Here is a 22,659-nt window from a genome sequence, read left to right on the forward strand (position 1 = left end):
TTGATTAGCAAGGCCGGATGATACATTTCCTTTTGGTTGCTTTTTTTTTTTCTTTTCTTTTTTTTTTTCATTTAAGCGAGCTGAAAAGGCACCATAACAATGGATCACAAACTTTATCACAAAAAGAGTTTTACACAAAAATATATGCCGCCTTTTGGCTCAGTATATCATTTTTCTGTCTGCAGACTGTGTCAGACTTGTCAGTTAAACAAAAAGTCCGTCATTTGGCTTGACACCAATTTTGTTCCTGCTAATTAAGCTTAAGAAGGTAATAGTGTGTCAAGGAAAGCTGTTAAATGACAATTGTTATGGGTAAAATCTGTGTCTTTGCATAACACAATTACTTTTTTGACTTGCTTGTATTGTAATTATTCATTTCACTGCAGTGGAGCTACTTTTCCGTCTGTCAGTCAAGTCAAGTATTTTAATTGCTTTTTCAACCTTGTTGCTCCCTACAGATGGGTGTTAATATGTATATGCAATTAGATTTTTTCCTCCCTTTTTGGCCGTTTAAAAGACAATGGGCCAGATCTTCCGCCTGGCGCAATAGCAGCGCATAAAAAAAAAGCGTGATCTTGCATGCGGCGCTGCTTTTGCGCTTTATGGCTGCGCCGCCTATGAGAGGGGGTCACTTATTAAAAAAGGAGGTCAACTCAGCCGTGGCTCATTACAAGCAGCACTCAGAGCGCTGCTTTTCGATGGCAACCTTCACATTCTTTTCCTCTTTACATCATGCTGTCTTGCAGTATTCTTCCTTTAGAATCCATGTATCATGTCAGCTGCCTGCCTGCTTGAACATCATGAAATAAAATCACGCCAAATGGCTTAATATTCAAAAGTTTAATCAGATGCTTAATTGAAGCATACACATGGAAGCACAGGCTCAGGGCGTGATTATATCATTGATGATTTATTCCTTTGCAACAGTAGAAGGTTTTCGCTCTTTCACAAGTCAAGGAAAGCTCGCCTGTCTCACGAGAAGTACAAACGCTGTTTTAGCAATAACCCCGGGGTTGTGTCCCTGGTGCAGCGTTCACCGGTCGCCAATAGCAACATAAATATAATCTAATATGAACGCCGGTCAAGCGAATGCGGGTATGCATTGGCCTACTTTGGTACAGTAGATCAGCGCACATACAACCACGAAAACAGCTAGTGAACAGTTTTCTGTAAACAAACCACACATGTCTTCAAGTTCCACAACACTAAACCTAATCTGCATTTTAAGGTGACATGGACCAGGGAGCTCAAAGGGCAAAAGGGCGGGAAGCTCCGCCCTCACGGGCAGGCGTACTGACTACAAGCCTCCACAGTGCTCTAGAGCCTGTCAATTATAGACTTAAAGGGACTATAAGAAGTTTAAAAATGTTAAAATTAAGTATTTTCCTCCCCCTACATGTTCCAGCCATGTCCTAATGTATAGAATGAGCTCAGACCTGTTCACCACAACTGCCTCTAAAATCCTGTACGGTCACTCAAAAATGTGTCACTTCGGCCCGAATTGCCGTCATGCACGAGCTTAATATAGAAGGTGCAGTTACACATATGGCCTGAGGTGGCAGTAGTGAGTATAAAATGGCGAACTTGCTTCCAGCCCCTTTAAGCTTCCATTTTTTCTTTCTGATACAAAAACCAGCGTGGTTAAAAATATGATACATAGCCCAGCGTTGTCACATTGGTCATAGAAATAAAAAAAATAAAAACAACTCTTTGGAGCCGGGCTTTAAAGGGGGAGGGGGTCCTGTGAGGTAGGGGAGGTGCTACTGCGGCACAAAGTTAGCTCGCTGTTTGCGAAGGTGGCGCATCTAGCGATGCAATGTGGGACCATGCCGGTACAACCATGCCGGTCCAGCAAAATAGAGTAACTTTTACTTGAACTTTTTTTTTTTTTCTGTTAAGTTAAGTTATACTGGTAACACTTTAGCACATTATACTGTACTAAATTTAGTTTGGTGCAATGTATCAAGGTACTGTAAAATAAAGTGATACTGCTATACTTTATTAATCTCTGTATAGAAATTCGTTCTCTACATTTGACCTATCCTCAATGTCGGATAGGTCATTCACCATGATGTGGAGCCAGGCTGGTGGTCAGAAACACATGGCTAGAGGATTCACCAATCGCACATGTTTTTAGTGGTGGGGAAACCGGAGTACCCGGTGGAAACCTACGCAGACACGGGGAGAACATGCAAACTCCACACAGAAAGGCCCCGTCCCTGGTGGGAATCGAACCCTGGACCTTCTCATACCGTGCTGTTCACCTGTTGCAGTTCACCATGGCACAAACACTGTCTCCCTTGATGGGACTTTTCATGCTGTTATAATGTTGACACCCTCATCAAAAGTATACGGTACATGTAGTCATATTTTACTTCATTCATGGAGGTTTCAGTGATCCAGTACTTTTGGGGGGGCAATTTATTAAGACAGGTGCTAAATAGCTAATGGCTGTTTGTGGGAATGTTGCACCAAATTTACCATTTGAATTGGTCTGTGTTGCAGTTTTAGGGCCCCACATCTGATATGTAAATGAGAGAATGTTGTGTGACTAAAAAGCTCATGATTCGACTGCTTTTCCACTTTCCCACATGCTGCTTGTTTTGCCCATGAGCAAACATGTGGTAAATTACCAACCATCCTGTTGTTTCTTCTTCTATTGCTGAAGAGCTCTAATCTGTATATCTTGAAATTTGTTGTGTAATGGTTAGAATCAGAATCCAGAAATATGTTTTTATCCCACAGCCTCCTTGTCAGCTTAATGCACTGTGAAGAAAAGTCACCCTGTTTGGACTGGTGCTGTGCCCCCTGTTGGCCGTCATCAAGAACTAATGCTGACTCTTTTCCGGCGTGTGCCTCTGTGTCCTTAAGTCAACTCATCCCAGCTCTCACTCTCCCTGGGAAATAAATTGATATCTTTAATTGCCTTAATAGCATTTTTACTCCTGCTGGTGTCTCTCAATGAAGACCTCAGTGCCATTAAGACAATCTCAAAATGGACTATTTGCTCTATCAACAAAATTACTTGCTCAAATCAGTGTTATGAATCAGAGACCCTGTTCGCTGGACGCACCCTAAGCTGGGCCTAATCCTTGCCAAATGGACCGGCGATTAGCTTAACTAAGGACTTTTCGGTCTCTGCCAACTCACGGGCTTTGCATTTTAAACAGAGGAGCATTCATTGGATTTGTGCATTAATCAAGCCTCGGAGGCCATCCCATATACAATAACATGCCTCCACACACACATGAAGATTAGATGAGGTTGAAGTTTTTATCTTGATGTTGATGTAATTCACGAGTTAAGCTCTTAGTTGCTAAATATTGTGCAAATCCCTGTATGGCTTATGCGATCATTGAATGTTGATGCTTTAAGGGGGCCATATACACTATACAGTGCCATGCTTTAAAGTTGTTCCATCACAAAACACATCTGAAATGCCTTTTGTTTCATGTTTGAGTAATCCTGTATGTTTATCTTAATTCTATGTCTCTTCTTTTTTAGATTTATATTCTGCTTCACTCCCCTGTTCCACTAGATTTTGCATTCAGGCGTTACACTCAAAAAGTATGCGCTTTCATTTCTGTTTGAAGTTATTAAATGGTTTATTAAATAACCACAGTTAAACTCTTGAAATTATGTTTAAAAAGCCATATGACTTTATAGCACCTGTGGTTCACGATGAGAAGTAGAAAGCGTTGCCTCTGAAGAAAGCACAAATGGGGCGGCTAAAGTATGAGCGTTCCCAGAGGGTCCTCTCTGCTCAATGTGTATTTATTCCAATATTTGCAGATGACTGAAACCAGTTAAGTGCTGTGGCAATTGCTTATTTCCGTGTGTCAGGATGATGAATGTGAGCGCACCTATCGGACTGTGCAGGGGTTCCAGTGTCCTTTGACAGTGAAGGATTGTCCATTTGTGCCGTGGACAGAGCACATCAAAAAGGCTGGATAAAGCCCCGCAGGAAAGCAATAACAAACACTGCCTTGTTACTGTCACTGTTTATGATGTTGGGATTTTAACACCTGGCATGCCTATATCCAAAACTACCATTTACCATATAGAAATTGCGTTTTCTTGGTGTCCTGCGGGGTCAAAATATTTCTACCCATGAAGATGTATTGCTGCTGATTTTGGACATGTGCACATTTGCACAGACATGTGTCATGGAAAATTCTTGGGTCACGGCTCTGCTTAATGATATAAAGAACGTCATCCAAACAGATTTCATGAGATGCTTTTGTTGCTGAGCATCGATGGGTAGGCCTGTCACAATAACAAATTTGAAGTTCGATATATTGAGTTAGGAAAGTATCGTGATAAACGATATTATTGACTCTAAAGATACCAGATACTGTCAACTCTCATGCATGACAGTAAGCCTTTGTTCATATCATCATATCCTAAAATACCACACAAGCTGCAATAAACATGAAATATAATGTCACTCCGTTCAAATCAAAGTCTCGCAAAGCAAAAATAGGGGGAAATGTTAATAAATGTACAGACGATGAATATCAAGCCCAAAAATATTTTGTTCATCTGTTATTTATTGAACGATAAGTCGAGACAGCCATATCAATGGGGCAAACTGAAGCATCCTATGGAAATAGAATCTTTATTGTTTATTTTTAATTAATTAACATTGAGAGATGACTTTTTTCTCGGGCTGGGACAAAATACAATACATTTGGTGTGAGTGCACTTTTGAATCGTAACACTTCAATGAATGTCAAATGGCATTTGGCTTTGGACACATGACTGTTTTCCTTTTACACATTTTAAGGTAAACATATTACTCATAATTACTTGCTGTATCACAATACGTATCAGATCTGCCCCTGAGTATTGTGATACGTATCGGATCGTGACAAAAGTGGATCGTCTCAGCCCTACTTTTTACATTGTACAAACCACAATGTGTCCATCTCAAATAATGTGAGCGTACCATATGTAAATAATTACCACAGTTTTTTGATGCTGTGTCTGAGACATGAACTTGGGCCTTCTAGAAATAAATTGCTTCCATTTCGGGCCCACTCTAGCAGATGATGACAGTCACAAACAGGATCTTCGACTATCTTTGAAAGTTTAAAGCTGTAACAAGTGTCAACTACCAGGCGCAGCGCGTAACCCCCTTCAGAAGCGCTCATTTGCTGTGACATTTAAAAGCGGCGAGCGTGGCCCCCCTCTTGTCATCTCAAGTGTCCTCTCACAGTCTAGACACTGCACAAACATCCGTGTTTTGGTTCATCTGATGAGGCTTCCCTTCCCTTGTGTTACAAAGACTGTATACGGACGGACGGACGGACGGACGGACGATCGGGCGGTAGCGGTGGCGGGGAGGCTGTGAGTGGCTGTGCCCCACACACACTTAGTGCCGATCCTGTGACTCCACTTTCATGGTCCTTGCTGGAGCTCAGCCAAGCCTGACCTGTCACTGAGGCGGTTAGCTGGACCGCTTAACTGTTTGGCAGGGGAATACACACGGGGTGCACTTACTGATGAGAGGAATCAGGGCCTCCTGTGCACTTCAAAGCACAAGCAAAAGTAAAGAAGCACACCTGCATCCGCTGCATGCAGAATAGGAAATTAGGTGGAAATACTCTCTACTTGCCTTATTTTTTTATTTAGGTCAACTTTAATCTTCTTTTATTATACTCCTCTCATTTCAACAGTGGATAAACTCTTGCGTAATAAAGATTTTTGCTTGTGTTTTTTTTTTTTTGGAAAACATCAGAGCTTCTTGGTATTTTAACTATGTAACAACAACGGTCTCGATAAGATTGTTCTATTGAGTGGTTGCCAAACACTGGACTGGTGTTGCATAAGTGGGTTGCTGAGGGTTTAAATATGTATGGGTTTTGTATTTCAACTATATCTGGGCTGTGTCTGTGTTCCGGCACAGTCTAAATAATACACTAATAAAATCATTGCAAATTAAAAAAAGCACATATTTCAATTAAGTTCATCTCAAGACCACTGGATGTCTCGGTTGGTTTCTTGCCTCCTCTGGAATTATGCACTTGTCATTCAGAAGTGATGGGGCTCTCCTTAGCTGTCAGATCGAGGACTACAATATATTTATCTGCACTGCCGCGGCACATGCAGCAGTGAGTAGAAAAGAAGGGGAAAGTGAAGAGTTGAGAATGGGGAAGCGTTGACAGCGTGTGTGGGGGATTAGGAGAACCTGGGCCCAGATGGTGGTTGGAGGCTGACGTCCCCACTGAGCTGTAGAGGGTAGTCCCTGCCAGCTCAAGGAACAATCAGACATGTACGCCCGGCAAATAGGCTACCTCCAAACGGGCGGCTCAGATTTGGGGAAACAGATGCTAAAAAACTGCTCAGAAATGTCACCAGAAAAACAAAACAAACAAAAAAAACACTGAAATTCAATATGGCCCCTATGGAGTGTGGCTGTACAACTCATAATGTTTGCAGATCCTTGAAGAGACAGAAAACACAGTCACTTCTGAAGTAGATAACGGTATATTTTATAGTTTATTGTAAGACTGACAACTGCATCGCAAAAGCTACTTCAGAGCAGGCATGATGAAGTATATTTTTTGATCTTGGGTTGCAGCTGAGACTTAAGTTATTAGCAAAGTTGACAGTGTAGGGCCTTGGTAGAAATATTATGATGCAGTTGTCCTTGCGCTTGTCATTTGCAGATTGGAAACGATTTTTGAATCTGGTCTTAAAGATGCTAATGTAGCAGAGAACATCATAGCAGACTTATTTTTAATTCAGAAAGTATAATGCACTATTACGAAGTTTGAATGAGAGTCTGTCTCCCACTGATATTGTAGCACAATGGGTAGGGAATAAAAAATTGAAGGCTTCCAGGGTGGAGGAAATATTGCAGCACCCAGAACTGCCGAGTAGCCGTCTAGGGGTTGTCAGCCTCCTGCTGCGAGCCACAGTTTGATCTGGACTTCTAAGATCCGCTTCAGATTTCTGCCAGACGTGTATTGTCCCCCATTTTCTTCACCGAGACAAGAACTCAGAAGGAGATAAAGCCGAGCAATTATTCTTCATTGTTCAATGTTGACGACAATGTTCTTATTATTATCATCGGCAATTAAGCTATGATGAATGAATGATCTCTTCTATTGTTTGAAAGATGACACGCACTGTAACTTGTTTACTCTTACCAAGCAATTCTTGACGTTGGTGCTTGTGTCATTGTTAGTTTTATTTTTTGTCTTTATTTAACCTTTATTTAACCAGGTAAAAATTCACTGAGATTTCCAATCTTTTTTACAAAAGAGTGACCCGGCCAAGAGGCAGCAACACATCCAGGCAGCAGGGGAGGACTTTTCCAGCCCCTCACAAAGAATGGTGGTCCAGGGGTTCGTGTTCGACAGGACGGGGCCTTTATGTGTGGAGTTTGCATGTCCTGAAGAATAGCATTGGAAACCTTTGTTATTGGTCACAACCAACAAGATCGCCTTAATTTGAATGGATTTCTGCTGTGATGAGACATTTTGGTAACTTTGCATTCCTTCAGCTTTACTAGACATGTGAGTAAATTTAGCTGGAACGCACCGATATTGTAACTTGTTGGTAGTAACTCAGTTGCCTGGTACTCAGCACTAGCTTGCACTAATCAGCATTTTTGCGCAAACATTTAGTTTAAGCAATACCCTGAAAACACCAGCAGTGAAGTCTCATTTTGAATACTTATATTATATTCTATTATATATATTAACAAGGGTAAGAGCTCATATTTGCAATGCATTGAACCCCTTCTTTTTGTTTAGGGTGAAGTCGTTTGCTTGTCTTTTGTATACATCTTCCTTCATTAGTTTATGTGCAAAGACTCCAGAGTCCTTCGCCTGACTCTTGAGAACAATGCCCTTAAGAAAAAAGCTTCTGCATAGCACCAGCCTTTTTACACCTGCAGTTAATGCAATAAAGCAGTGTTATATTGATGATAACTGAGCGCTAATTAGATTTGTTTCGCACTCCCACGTTGCAGGCAGCTTGTGTTTGACCTTGACTAAAGACACTTTCACTTTGCACAATGTCACCGCTGTGGACTTTTTTTTTTTTTTTCACTCACAATGAAAAGAATGTCTCCTTGAGCTGCCTAGCTGTTGTGGTGTGTCATTTATTATACAGTAGTGATGCTATTTGACATGGTAAAGTTTTGTTATATGCCTGCTCACAGGGATAAGGAAGTATTGATTCGAATATGATGTATTTGTGGCAATCAATATGGCGCAGCTGGGGGTCGAGTGGTCACGTGCATCCAACCTCAGAGTCGTAGGTTCAAGTCTCAGTTTGAAGTTTGTCATAAGTCGAACGTCGTCTTGCCTCGACATCAGCTTCACATCCCCTGTATTCCATAAATCCTTCATTTCCCCCATTAAGTCACATTTTATCCACCTTTGTCCATGTTTGTAAGAAGAATCAATAATGTGAATTAATCCAGAGATTACTCTGTTGTAGAGCTGTGAACGATTTTCTGTACACAAATTAGTTCTTGTTGAGGTGCTGCCAATGACTGGAATTGAAATAAACAGCTTGTGAAAGTTTACATGCCTGGGCGGTGTAAACAAGGAGAAATCTTGTGAGACGCTTGGCCTTTCTTTGTTGCTGTGGTGTGAAAGATGACCTCCTAATGCTACTGCAAGTGGCTTTCCCTTTTGTGACCGTGAAAATGCATAGTCGAGGGAGACAAAGCTGCCAAAGGAAAGTTGTCTTGTTTGAGAGCACTGGAGAGTTGAGCTTTACCTTTGTGTGACCCTGCATTGAGGGAGACAATATGAAGTCAGGCTCTTTTAACAATAAGTGCACATTTGAGCGTGTGCACACGACCGCGTGAGCTGCTTCGCACAGAAACGGAATGTCTTTTCGTTTGGGTAATGTGGATGAAGACCAGAGGCGCGTGGATCGGACAGTCCTGTGGAGTCTGTCTGTACTGTACAACACAAGAAAGGGGGCGCATCAAGTTTTGCTTCCTAAAGCCGGCGACAGCAGCAGCTCAAGCTTCTGAGTAGACGCGAGTAAAAGCACACTTTGCTTCAGACATCATGTGCTCTCAGGGCAGGTCGTGGGGATAAACAGATCAGATGCAGGGAACGTTGCCACGAGAGGGGAGAGATCCATTTTGAAGCAGTAATTTAGCTGCATGAGACAGCGACTCCTCAGCACCGATAAGAGTCCGTTTAGCTGAAGCTATCGGTCCAGGTGGATTGGCGGATGCGGCCCCGCGGCTGTTATGATGCCGGGTTTCAGCACCCATCCCTATTGTAATTGTTGCGTGAAAAACAACGTGGGTGATGTCATAGTTGTTTGGGGCCCTGCCATTCTTCTCCCATTTTGATACATTTTCTGACAGACTCCCGATCCCTGTTCCATCTGGTGGTAACTTTTAATATCACGGACTATAGAAATTAGTGAAAGCCCTAATGTATTGATGGTAACGATGCTTGGAACGCATAGATTTTTCTGAGTATGAATTGGAGGCAGGACAGGTTATAAATATAATCGTGGCCCCGATATATATATAATATAATATACAAAAAATTAACTAACAGTAGCAGTGGTACTGGTCTTTAACATTATGAACCTGATTTTGCTTCCTCTATCAAGCTAGATTTCAGTTTACTTTATGGAAACAATGTGTATTTGTGAAATATGCTTTGACCTTTGACGGGTATTTATTACTGCAATCTTTGTTTATTCAGTATCTCAATTTATCTTATTTGAAGCTTGCATGGAAATCCCTACTTCAGCACAATGGATTAAAGGCATAGAAAATGTTACGTTTCTCAAGTGTAAGTAATGCTGCGACCTCCGAAAACGGCACAGATCAATTAATAAAAAATATGATTGACAATGCGTTGACCCGTTTGGCAGTGATGTAACCACAAGTAATTTGTTTGGACAGGTTGAAGAGTCCCTTATACACATTTTGAGTAGCTTGTTGTTGGTTTATACATTTTTGTTTTGTTGTAAACCAAATTACTGATCCTATACTGATCCTGGAGCTAACAAGATGCATACTATGGAAACCTCGATTGTCTGTATGTTGAATTTCCGGCTGTGTCTCGAACAGTAGGTGTTGGTTTCACTGTTGGTTCTGGGTGGATTAGAGCTGGAGGGCTTCAGATGTGTCCCACCGGCCGCAGTCAACAGGATTATTTTAGGGATTAAAAGCCTGCTGCTCTGTACCTGAGTTGTGCTGCATTACAGTCTGGCCTCATTCTCCTCCCTCCCCGAAAACCCAACGCACTTCTGTTCAAATATGAACCCAAGCTTCATTCCAATACAGATAATACAGTCTGACTCAAGCACCCCAAGCGCTTATCTTTCTAATTTTGCAGTGTTCGGTGCACAGACTTTCAGTTCGTGGGTAAATTTGTTTTCCACCATACTGAATGGATTGAAAGTAAATGCTGTAGATCCGAGCACTGATCTGATTCTGTGACAGGTGATCCATATTATCCACTGAGCTGGAGACAGGGATAGTTTTGGGAAACTACTTTGACGCTGCCCTTTTGTGGGGGGATATATTGTCCCTGTTTAGTGCGATAGGGATCTGTACCACCCTGTTGTGTAAGGTTACTCGACATGGTTTGTTCTTCATGAATTAGCAAACAACTGCAGCTTTTGTCATGTCTTGAAAGTACAGATGGATGTTTCCTTATTTTAAGTCTTTCTTGCTATTTCTGGTGGATAAGTAGCTGTACTTCTACAGCAATTCCAGAAGAACAAAATATGAACTCTGAAATTAAAGTGACTTTTACGGGGAAAAGCTTGCGCTGGCTGTGATTAATCAAGGCGTGGAGCTTTGTCGAGGACGGGAAGTCGATGGGAAAATTGTCAAAAGCAATCGATTTCGGTGCGCTTGGCATGCCAGCTCTGATTTTCTGTAAAATGGCAAAAGTAGTCGAAAAACATCTGTCCTATGGTCATAATCACTCCGTTTCTCTCTCATACATGATGATGCGCTGCTATTACAGACACTTATTATGCAGTTCAGAACTCTCGCTTCAATCCAATGGGTTAAGTGGCCACTATTTGCAGCCACACAAAGGCATTGTCTTTTAACAGATGTTCTACGACAATGACTCCAGTTATTATCGCAGTAAGACGAGTTTAACAAGGCCTAGAATAGCTCATTTCCTTGCAGTTCATTTCACTACCAGTATATAAACTTCCCCAATCTGGAGGAATTTGGAGTGACAGTTTGCATAGCACTGGTTGAGAGTTACTGATATTTGACTTTGGCAAAATATAGAAAAGCCTGATTGGCACTACAGTCACACTTTTGCTCAGAGACATTCTTGCATCAATGTCCATAGTTGTCCTCTTGCTCTTTGTGATGATTCTGAAGGCCTTCCCGAAGTAGTTTAGCTTAGTTTAGTTGTAGCATAGCATTCTAAGTGTTCTCTAAGCATCTTAATCCTGCAGGACTTGACCCAAGTTGCTGAGGTTTGCCCTGATCTGGAGACAGCGCTTGGTGATATTCCTCCTGTGTCAACTAAGCATATTCAATCAATCTCAAGCCAGTTGCAGCGTTTTTGGGTTGCAATTATATGCATATGGTAAAGACTATGAACTATTAACTGCTGTTTTTTTTTGCCAGATAGACAATTTGTTGGATTTGTAGGATGAATAGTCATTAGCTCTTGCATAGCATGGTAGATAAGTTCAGTTGAACTTAGCTCGGTATTATATTTTGTTTTCTTTACTTCTCTTTCTTATTTCTCAAAAAATAGCTTTTTGCATAACAAATTCAAGTCAAAACTGCACTCACTATAAGCCAGGGGTCTTCAAGTAAATTTCACTGGGGGTCAAAATATATCGGGGGTGTATTGCCGGGGTCCATAAACAAAAGCTCCAGTAAAATATGTTTTGATTGGGAAAATACTATTGAGGAAACTTTTTTTTCACATAAATGAATAATAATGAACCAAACAGTACACTTACACTTGTGCACTTGTATTGCACTTTACAAGCCTGCGTCTCAAGTTTCTGCTACACTGTAGTTACTACTTATTTACTCCACACTTGGTGTTAAGCTACTATTGTAGCCACAGCAGCCCTGGGCAGACATTCCATTTACCACGTGGCTATAATGTGTTGTTTATATCCTTGTCTCTTATTATGCCACTGCCCTATGCTGGACATGTGTGGAATTATTTCTTTTCTTTATTTAGGCTGCCCCCTTGTGTCTGGAGTGAGCATTCTGATTATTTCTTTAAAAAGTCATAACCCCGCACAGAAATGGGCCAGACACTTGGACATATTTAGAAAATTTGTGCTCTACAGGGGCCAGATTGGATACTGTCGCGTGCCGGAAGTGGCCCGTGGGCCCCTGCTATAAGCCCTTTGCTTGTAATCCCGGATGAATAAATGTATTGCTTTAGTAGACCTGCTAATGGTCGTACCAATGCAGAGGGACTGTTGGGGCTTTGTGTTGGCATCAGGAAGCATAGTGTCCTTGTGGGTTTTGAGAGGAACAACCTTGATGAAATCCCTGCCCACCTACAGTGTTACGAGATTAATGCTGCTTTGACTACAGCACTGGACAAGGGCACACACACTGACCAAGGTGATGACTTCATTTACTTTTGTAATAGGCTGGGCTAAAAAAAAATCATTTGTTAAAACTGTGGAACTGGCAGGACTACATTGGGCCTTGGTAGCAAATTCACAATGAAGTTGAGTGACAGTGGGAATAGTCCCAAATTCATCTGTATTTAGAACTATGCCCAAAGTCCCTCAAACATGTGAAATCCTTTCAATAGAAACCAGAAGGCAAATCCTTTCAAAAAACAGCATAAACATCCATCCATGCACGTACTGGGAGAGAGGACATCACATGGGCAGGAGCTAATAACATGACAACTCCCATAATGCAGTTCTCTGTGCAAGTTTCTCTCTAAACAAAAGGCTGAGGTTCTTTAGGTCACGATGCTGTTACAATAAACTGGCTTCACTATTGGAAAATGTAATTTGGTGGAGCCATGAGTGAAACGAATGTCCAGTAAGTTAAAGCGGTGTACCTGATTTTATTCAACCTGTGTTTTTTTGTTATGACCTAAACTTGTTTCTAGCTCTCACAATCCCTCCTGCATATACAAATTGTTTAAGCAAATGAATTATGCACATGTACAGCTTCGAACAGTGGCAAAGTAAAGAATGAGGAACCACTCCCCAAAACAATTGCTCTAATTTAGATGCTACTTCCTTCGTTCAATAAAAATTGACAATGCAACAAGATCTGTTTTTAAAATAAATTTACTCTAAAACAAAAAGTCAGGCACTCCAGCTTTAACATTGGGGAACCATGACTCCCTAAAGCATGCCTGGAAGAGAGGTATGAATAGCAACAAATGACCTTAACGGTCATGTGGTGTCATTGCAGCACCAAAATCAGGAGGTCGACTGTCTCCAGTAGTAATCTTTTGCTATAAGGCTGTGCAAAATGAGCCAACTTGCGGGGGCCCTTGATGATTGGGGGCCCCAAGCAGTTCCCTGCCTTGCATAATGGCAATCTATGCCTCTGTGAACACCTCAGATGAGTTGCAATTTTAGAGCCGTCCTCCTCCCTGGGCCAAAGCATGCTGAGTGGGTACGTTGACACTGTTGGAGGTTGTATTGCTAGAAGAGAATCAACCTTTAAAATTTCACAGCATAATGTGGCTCTAAGGTGATTTTCACTGATTATGAAGTTTGCATAAACCTTTACAGTTAAGTTTTCAGCTCCTTCTTTCCTCTCCTCTTCTGCTCTTAGTTGGACACTTCCTTAAATTTCATAACTCCATTAAAAAGTGGCATTCGTCCTGCAGTCTTCTCTGGTTTTGTGAGCAAGCTCTTTTCAATGAAAAGTCTGCTTTGGTGCATAACTGTAAGAGACTTCATCAGCTTAGGAAGGGTGAAATTGTAAAGTTAAAAATACTGTTGGAAATAGTAACATATACTTAATAAAAGCTGAATCCTCTGTACCTCATCGAGCAATTAAAAAATGACCTACAGTACTGCAGTCTGAATTCAAAAATATCATCTGATGTGGTGGTATAAAGTATGAAATGGAAGAATGGCTCTGTAATCAATTTCATTGTCTTATCAGGTAGCTAGTAGCCACCAAGACATTTTTTAAATATGTAAAGTGAAGGTATTTTTTAAAAGGAACAGGGGCTGATCTTCCACCTGGCGCAACAACATCGTTTGTCCAAACGAGGGTGTCATCTTGCACACTGCTTGCGGCCAGTATGCCTAAGTGCGTCGCTTATAATAAAAGGGGTCGACCGAGGCGTGGTGTGCTGCAAAGAGTTCTAAAGCTGCTATTTTCTAATTTTTTCAATAACATAGCACTCAGCCTGATGTATTTCTTTCAGCATTTAGGCTGCATCCTTTTTAAGCTCTCATAGGACAAACTTATTTACGAAAAATATTCAAGTCTGGTAGGAGGAAAAAGGTTGGAGACGACTGTTGGAGTTGGACTTAACATCGCCTAGGCAGGGCATGGGTGTTTGTCCAGTCCACTTCCAACCCACTTACTGCGTCTGGAGCTGAAGATTTCACAGAGCGTCCCTCATCAGCGGCAAAATCTAGCTGCTAGCGTTTAGAAAGATCGGGCCCTCAATGTTCTCTCAATGAATAAATCTTTTGAGCCCCGCATTTGTTGCTGAGATGTTGAATGGGGCTGTTTTTTCTATTCTCTCTTTTGTTAACTTTATTCCAGATCTATGCACAAAAACCTATATTTTAAGAGAGTTAAAGCTGTGGCCAGCGCCGCCAAAATTAGAAGTCCCTAGAACTTATTTAGAATACAAGTAATCAAGTCATACTGCAGCTGTGCTTAGAAAGAGTGCCTTTTTTCCAAACTGCTGTTGTCATCAATACAGGTTTCTCTTTACAACCTACTTTCACAATGGGGATCACCTTGGAAGATCCCAGAGTTCCAACTTTTCAGCATTATGACCGCTACTGGCAGGTGAATTGAATACTGGACAAGGAGAGGACACTGACTAAAGCCGGAGCTATTGCCTCTGACTCCGCTCACCCTCTGAACCCTTAGTTTGAGCTTCTAAACTCCAGGAGGCGATACAAAGTTCCGCTGGCGACAAAGGCTGTGTTTAGGAAATCTTTTGTCCCTAGTGCTGTTGGAATGGAGCAGCGACCTAAACACAATTGTCACGGAAATGGCCTCAATTGTTGTGTATTAATTGGTTAAAGGAGTCAAATCACATTCTTCAGTAAATCAGTTTTTAATACAATCTTGTCTTTTCAATGAACTACAATGAAATTCCTTCTTCAGTTTAGCAGAACTCATAAAGGTGCAAGTAAAATCAAAGAAAAATGTTTAATGTGATAGGTGAAGTTGGAAAAAAAAAAGCACACTCCTGATTATCACGTCTAGGTTTAGAAAAGGAAAAAACTCCTTTGAACTCTTCAAGGCTCCGTGAGCAAACCCAGCCTCGGGGCATGCAGCGCCCGGCTCAGGTGGTCAATGGGCTAAGTAAAAAGGCAAGTCCGTGTGGGCTTTTCTCCCCGGGTTTTTTTTATTTATTTGTATTTATTCATTTCCCGTTCATTTCGATTGTGTGCTTGAAAACCATTGTCCTTGGCTAGCCCGGGCTGACAGGCATTTTTTTGGCAAACAGGCTAAGGAGCTTTGTGGCTAGTGCCAGACTGATTTCCTCGGTGACTTCAGTACTGATGCTGGCAGTTTGCGCGGCATGTTGACAACAGCTTAGGAGCCAAACTTGATTTCTTCTTTTCCCACTCATTATTACAGCATTTGTCACAGTTTAAAATGTAATTTTCCTTTGCACAATTACAAGTGGAGGGAGGCATAGTAAAGTTTCAGCAGCCGGTGTCGGAAGTTTTCAGGTTGTTGCACGTTTCCAGAATAGCAAGAATAACGATGCCCACAGAGATATTGAAGCGGCTTATTTTCTCATTTTTGAAATATCGAAATCACGGACTCAGTGCAGGCGGAGGGAAATAAAACTATTGGTCTTATGTGTAATTTTACTGATGGTTGCACAACATGGCAGAAATAATTAACAAACTGACAAAAACAGTTTCTAATTAAATGATTTTGGTTCTTGTCCATTTAAATCATATTTCCGGGAACAAGTAGAAATGAGTATAAAAAGACTGTGCTGTGTTAATACGTAATGAATGGAATGAAATTGGGATTTTGTGTGTTATTGAGCGATCACATTGATTCTTGGACCAAAATGGGTATCTGTCTTGATAAATAATAATAGACAAATAAATTATGATGTTTTTTTCTTAAGTGCCTGTAATTTGCACCATTTCACATTTCCTGTAATAGAAGCTGTTATCTAACCACTCACTGGGGGCCAATTTGGGCTTTTTCCCAAAGAAAACAAACAGATTTCATTTTGTGCTACAGGCTACCAACTTTAGTCAAAAATGGTGTGACATGAATAAAATCGATTGATTATCTATTGTTTGGTCATTGCCTCATATTTAATGTGGCATCTTTATTTTCAAGCTACTTTTCCTCTCGGCCCATTGTGTTGCTTACTGTTGCACCAAATCCAAATCATTTTTATCAAGCCGTCTGTTTGTTTTAGGTGCTACCTGTTGGATGGGATCTCTAAAGGAGCATGGCTGAACCGCTCAAGCATCATATTCGCAGGGAACGACAAGTGGTCGGGAGATCCGCGAGTGTCCATCGTGTCGAGTCCGGGCGACAAACACGAGTACAGCCTGCAGATACAGAAGGTGGATATAACCGACGACGGGCAGTACACATGCTCCATCCAGAGCGAGCGCAACCCGCGGCCAAAGCTCCTCAACCTCATCGTAAAAGGTAAGATCTTTGAGTGTTGACTTTTGACTCATGTGCTTGAATTTGTTGTTTTGCAAGTGCTGACCTTAACACCTGAGTGAAGATTAAATTGTGAATTGAAATGAATGAATTTGTAGAATCCATTTGTAGAAGCAAAAACAAGGTTAACAGGTTTTATCCATACAATCTACATGGACACTGCCTACTGTATTTTGCACTCTTCACATTCATTGCAACCATTGCAATGCTATTTTCATTCAACTGTGATAAATCTCGCTGTCCGAACTCAAAATATAGTTCTTTGTCAACATTGTACAAATTGACATTGTGTTCTTGCAACAGCCTTCTTTTTTCTTTTTTTTTTAACAACTCAGCAATGTGCATCTTTTCTAGCATCCTTTATTGAACCATATGCCACATCCCCTGGAGATTTCCATCTAAAATGTGTCCCACTGCGTTATAAAAAGTTGGTATGTTGCATTCTTAAACTTTGTTTTTAGATGAATTGAATAATGCATAGCTGAAGTGTGTGTAGTCTATGTCCTTAAAGTGTTTATTTAGTCAAAGGACAAGAAGTAAGAACTAAAGAACAGGACAGACAAGCTATAAAGTCAAGAAGGAAAGGGGTGTTGTTGCTTTATGTAGCTGGCGATTTTGAAAAACGTCAAGATTGAATCTGTTTCAAACCACTTTGACAAAAAAAGAAAGAAAATAGTTCATTCTAAACACTAAGTTCCAAGCTACAGATCAACGTGGTTTATTGTATTCATTGCAAATAAACAGTGCAAAGAGTTTTATTTTCTCCAGTTTCTCCAACAACCTAGAAACAGCTGCATAATAGGCTCTACCAACGCCCTCGGCCAGCTGTTCATCTCCATTGATGACATGAGGTTAAAGATAGAGAAGATGGTTTGAGCGAGGGGTTAAGCCGGGTGTACACTGACGATTTTAGCCATCTCCGACGAACGATCACTCGTCTTGGGGAAAATCTTAAGTCGTAGCTGAATATCGCAAGCCGTAGGTCGTACGGTGAGACAGGGACCGGCATCAGGCAGTGTCTGATATTTTGGAAGGCTAATCACAGAGTGAGCCATCCTCTCGCTGTAAATAGGATCTCTGTCAGTGTCCCGTCAACATCGCACTGCCGCCAGAGTCATAAGCAACAGAGGCCAGGTGTGAGTGGGTCTGACCCCGCATTTTACAGGACATTCCCTGCACTTTTCCGCCAAAAGAAACCCCACCAGCATGTTGCCTCAGCTAAACACACGTCTTCACTGCTACAATAAAAGCCTTGTCGTAGTTACGATTCGCTCTTTGAACCATCGCACAACGGAGACGAGTGCAGGTTCACGATTTTACAATCCCCACGTCCTGCAATCTGCCCCCTAAAGATCTTATAAGACCAAAGAAATCGCACAGTGTACACCAGCCAGTAAATAAGCTTTTTGTTTTGCAAAGAAACTCAGATTAAATTTAGCTGTACAACAGTCTCCTCCGTCCCAAGCCTGGAGGACGCTGTCATGCTAATGAGGCTGAGAGACATCCCAGGGCCGATCAATAGACAGGTAACGAGCAGTGATCATGTGAGCATATGGTCGTCTAGGCTGAAACTCACAAACAACAAAGGTTCCTATAGATGAGAGTAGAATAAAGAGCGGTAGGACTACGACAGTTTAAACCCCTCCCTATGGTCCTTATAGTCCGCTTGGTCACAGATCTTTAGTGTCGCTGATGAAGCTTCTTGGATGAGAGGCGAAACGTGAAACAGCAAAGTACAGATGACAACTCAAGAGCCCATGTTTGTGAAAGCGAAATATTTCTGGTAACAGCATTGAAGTCCAAAAGTGAATATCAGCTTCGCTAATCAAAAGTGCTCTTTATTTTTTGCATTGAGAGGCTTTTGCAGCAAAGGAAACTAATTGACATCTAATTGGAGCTTGTAATAATAATAAGGTCATGTCTGGGTTTGTATGCTGATTTCACAAACATAGAAAACAGCTGTAGTAAAAATCCATCTCGCAAATGTCATGCTCTATTTGTGCACCGAGACGACGCACTCACTTTGTAGTCCACCTGTCTCTGAATATTTATGAGCTGGGGGGGTTATTAGTTAGGCTGTCAGCAGTAAGCACAATTTGTTCAACTCCCTCCTTTATTTCTAAATTTATTTTACCACATGGCGCGATAGCCTGCTTTTTACCTCCCATTCGAGTAAGAATCAGCAGAATTATAAGTGCCTGAGCCAAATTTCATCTCAGTCCGGTGTCACGTCAAACCATATGCTGGATTTTTGTTGATTAAAGAATGGCGGGTGAAGGAATATACCCTAATATGGGCCCTTTAAAGCTGATCTTGTCGTGTCCTTTTCTCATACATGGAATTTGCACTGATGAAATGATGGTAAATCCATGGCTGAGACAACATGGCCAGGCAAGCATTCTCTCACGTGCACATTCAATATGGAGGATTTTGCGAAATGAAAATGAGCTGGCATCCCAAAACCGGTTTACCAGATGGGATTAATGTTATAACATATGGAGCGAACTGAGATATGTGAGAATATTAGCAGTTTGTTTGTTTGATAAAAAAAACTATAAAGCCATTTGGCACTGGAAAAAGCCCCGCTCCACTCTCATTTGTCCTGCCAGAAGCGGAATGATTTTATACACTTAATCACACTCCTTCTTGACCATTGAATGTGGCGTATCTGAAATGAATTGCTACTACTTCAGCCGGGTGTAAATGCTCACTTCAGTCTGAATGATGACTTCAGTTGGCAGAAAACATTATATTAAACTTTGTAAAAAAGTGTCTACCGTAGTTTTTTTTTTTATTGACAGTTGTACCGGTGTTATTAAAGCCATCCTTTCTAACATTTCACCCAAGAAATGTAATGCTTGTGTTTCATTTTAGTTATGGGTGAATATTGTACAGTACGGCTATACATTCAAATGTTGCCCTATAGTTGGTAGGCTATGGTTGTTTTTATGGGGGAAAAAATGCTTAAAAATGGACATGCCTTTACTGTCAGCAGGCTTGCTTCAGCTCAGACTTTGCTGGGAGAGAGACATCACCAGCTGGTCTCCATTGGTTTGCTTTGACTACACATAGCATGAGCTGTAAACACTAGCTTGTCTTCCAAATGCTTAAAGGCACCCTGTATAACTTTTTGGATCACACTGTTGCCAGCAAAACAAAACATGCTCCTAATGACCTGCTACGTGCAGAACTTTTTATTTTTGCAGTGGGTAATCAAACAAAGGATTTTGGATGAGGACCTAACTTATTCAAACGTCAGATTTGGCTGCCTTTAGTCAACATCTCCGTGGAGACGCTCCCAGTAAAATTACAATCATGTTTGAGGGGTGTGTTTGTTTGGTCATTCAATAGCTATTTTTTTTCAGTGAAAGTATATAATTAAATAAATGCTTGTATTTATTTTCTACTTATAGGTGAAATGTTATGCGGTGTGGCTTTTTTTTCCCAACTAGAATTGTAGAAGATTAACTAAAAAATGTGGCAGCACTTTCTCAGTTCTCATTCATTGTAGTTAGACAGAACTGACGGTGTGCAATCTATTAAGAACAGAAGAATAACAAGCAACGGTATAATCATTAATCATCATTTTAATTGTGGCTTATCTGGAAACATCACCTAATAAGTTATAGCTCACCATATCATTTTCATATTCAATTAAGACACTGTGTATTATGGTTAGGGATGCTCCGATACTGGTTTTTACAGATTTTCCCGGTATCGCGAGTACCTAAACTAATTTACCAAACCAACATTATTTGTATTTTTCTACATAAGGACCCACTGCAAATAAACCCTGTTTCCTGAATGGCTTTACACTAAAGATATACATATATATGCTTCCTAAGGATGAAGGTTGTCTCTTTGATGCTCACATGTAGTCTTTAGAGTGGCAGAATCTGGCAGCGTGACTGTGCTCTTGGCTGTTTATACACAGGCCGCATTGTTGTTTTTATTATTAACACTATGTGATATTGGGCTGGTACTTAGTGTCACCCAAAGTATCAGGTGGAATGGAAAAATATGATATCGGAACAACTTCAATTTGTCTCGTTTCCGTAGCATACAATATACCCTTTGTTCTCCAAACCAAGAGAAATTAACAAGGTTTTGTCAGATGTTTAGCTATTTGACAGGACATGGGTGAAAGGAGGTAAAGCACAGGGAGAAATGGTGAGACTCAAAGTCCCAGTCGCAGAGGCCAAAAGAGTATCCCGCCTTATGCGCAACATCCTTACCAGCGAGGCTATCAGAGTGCACACCAATATTGATTGATAGGAGTGGAAATTTGAAGAAAACAACCCAACATTGAATAAGATTTGTTTCTTTTTCTGGAGAAGTCAAGGACACAAAGTGTAGCAGTCATCAGACACCTCACCTAATGTTGTTCCTATATCACAAAATAACCTCAGCGCTCAGTTTGTCCAAAATACACTTTGATTTGGCTGCAGGAAAGTAAAAAAAACAATTCTCATCGACCAGAGCTCTTCCGCAGGTGCTTGGACCTGTTCAGAAAACATCAATAGCAGCACACACCTTTCAATGGAGCCACTGCCGCCTGAGTTCATTTTGTTATTAGAGATTCTCTTTGCTGCCAGCTATAATCTGTCAGCATCTATCTCATCCTGGCGTACTTATAACAGTGAGTGGGTGTTGGGTGGTGATGTGGTCGCGGTGAACATAGCCTAAGTGCTTTTTGATTCATTGCGGTGGTGATGTGGGCTCCATTATGCGGGCAGACGTGTGGAGGCTGATTGCTCATTCAGAGTCTTTAGGAAAAGTAGCATTGTTGAGTGAGACAAAGGTTTGCACAACTTGTGTCAGTAAGTGCCTCTGAGGTACATGCTGAAGTGTGAATGGATTACGCTGTTTGACAATCACAGTCAGAAATATACATTATACAGACCTGCACAGCTTAATTTTTTTTTGTTCAAACTTGTCTCATTTCCGTAGAACACAATATACCCTTTGTGCTCCAAGCCAAGCGAAATGAATATGGTTTTGTCAGAAGTTTAGTTTGCTATTTGACAGGACATGGGTGAAAGGAGATAAAGCACAGGAAGAAATGGTGAGATCCAGGACTCCAGTCGCAGAAGCCAAAAGAGTATCCAGCATTCTTGCCAACGAGGCTATCAGAGTGCACACCGACACTGATTGACAGAAATGGAAATTTGAAATGTGAAACAATGCCAACAAGGAAAAAAAACAACAACAACCCAACAGTGTATAAGATTTGTTCCTTCCTCAGACTTGCTGTCATGTGATGCCACGACGTTTTTTTTCTCGAGAAGTCAAGGACACAAAGCGTAACAGTCATCAGACACCTTTAGTAACCGATAGAACTGTTTAAGTTTACACTTTTTGGTGCCATCGAGCGGCTCAGCAGGTAGTAATAGACACTTGATGACAATCGAGGTTGTGGGGCAGGCGGTATTTGTGAAGAACATTCAGTGCTAGCCGTTCCTGCCAGGGTTCTATCAGGTCACGGACAGCGCTCGCTGCTGGACATATGGCCCCAGTCAAACTCCTGCTAATGTGCCAGATAACAGCTGTTTCACTTTTGATTACCTGGAATTCCTCATACGTGTGACCTAGAAGGAACCAATTTGGCAACTAATTAACGCAGGTTGGATTATTTATGGCACTTTATGGGACGGCTCAGATATGGCTAATTTATCCTTATTACAATGTTGACATATTTTGTACGGATACCAAAAAATTAGCAGATGAAAATTAGCACAAATTCATGGTTACTTTCTCAATTTATTGCAATTGTATCTCCTAAATTGCTCTAGCACCACTTAATCTTGATTTAGTCCTGTTTTAATCTTTAT

At 41.1% G+C, this 22,659-nt stretch overlaps 1 protein-coding gene across 2 annotated transcripts in view; it reads left to right on the forward strand.

Moving 5' to 3' along the window:
* The window catches only part of negr1 (neuronal growth regulator 1), a 172,882-nt gene that overhangs the window by 26,741 nt on the left and 123,482 nt on the right, over nucleotides 1–22,659 (forward strand). For both annotated transcript variants that reach the window (XM_079575542.1, XM_079575543.1), the window contains exon 2: nucleotides 16,572–16,810. In XM_079575542.1, the coding sequence (XP_079431668.1) occupies nucleotides 16,572–16,810 (239 nt within the window). The remainder of the gene's footprint in view (nucleotides 1–16,571; nucleotides 16,811–22,659) is intronic.

The sequence above is a fragment of the Gobius niger genome, assembly GCF_951799975.1.
Source record: "Gobius niger genome assembly, chromosome: 17".
NCBI lineage: Eukaryota > Metazoa > Chordata > Actinopteri > Gobiiformes > Gobiidae > Gobius > Gobius niger.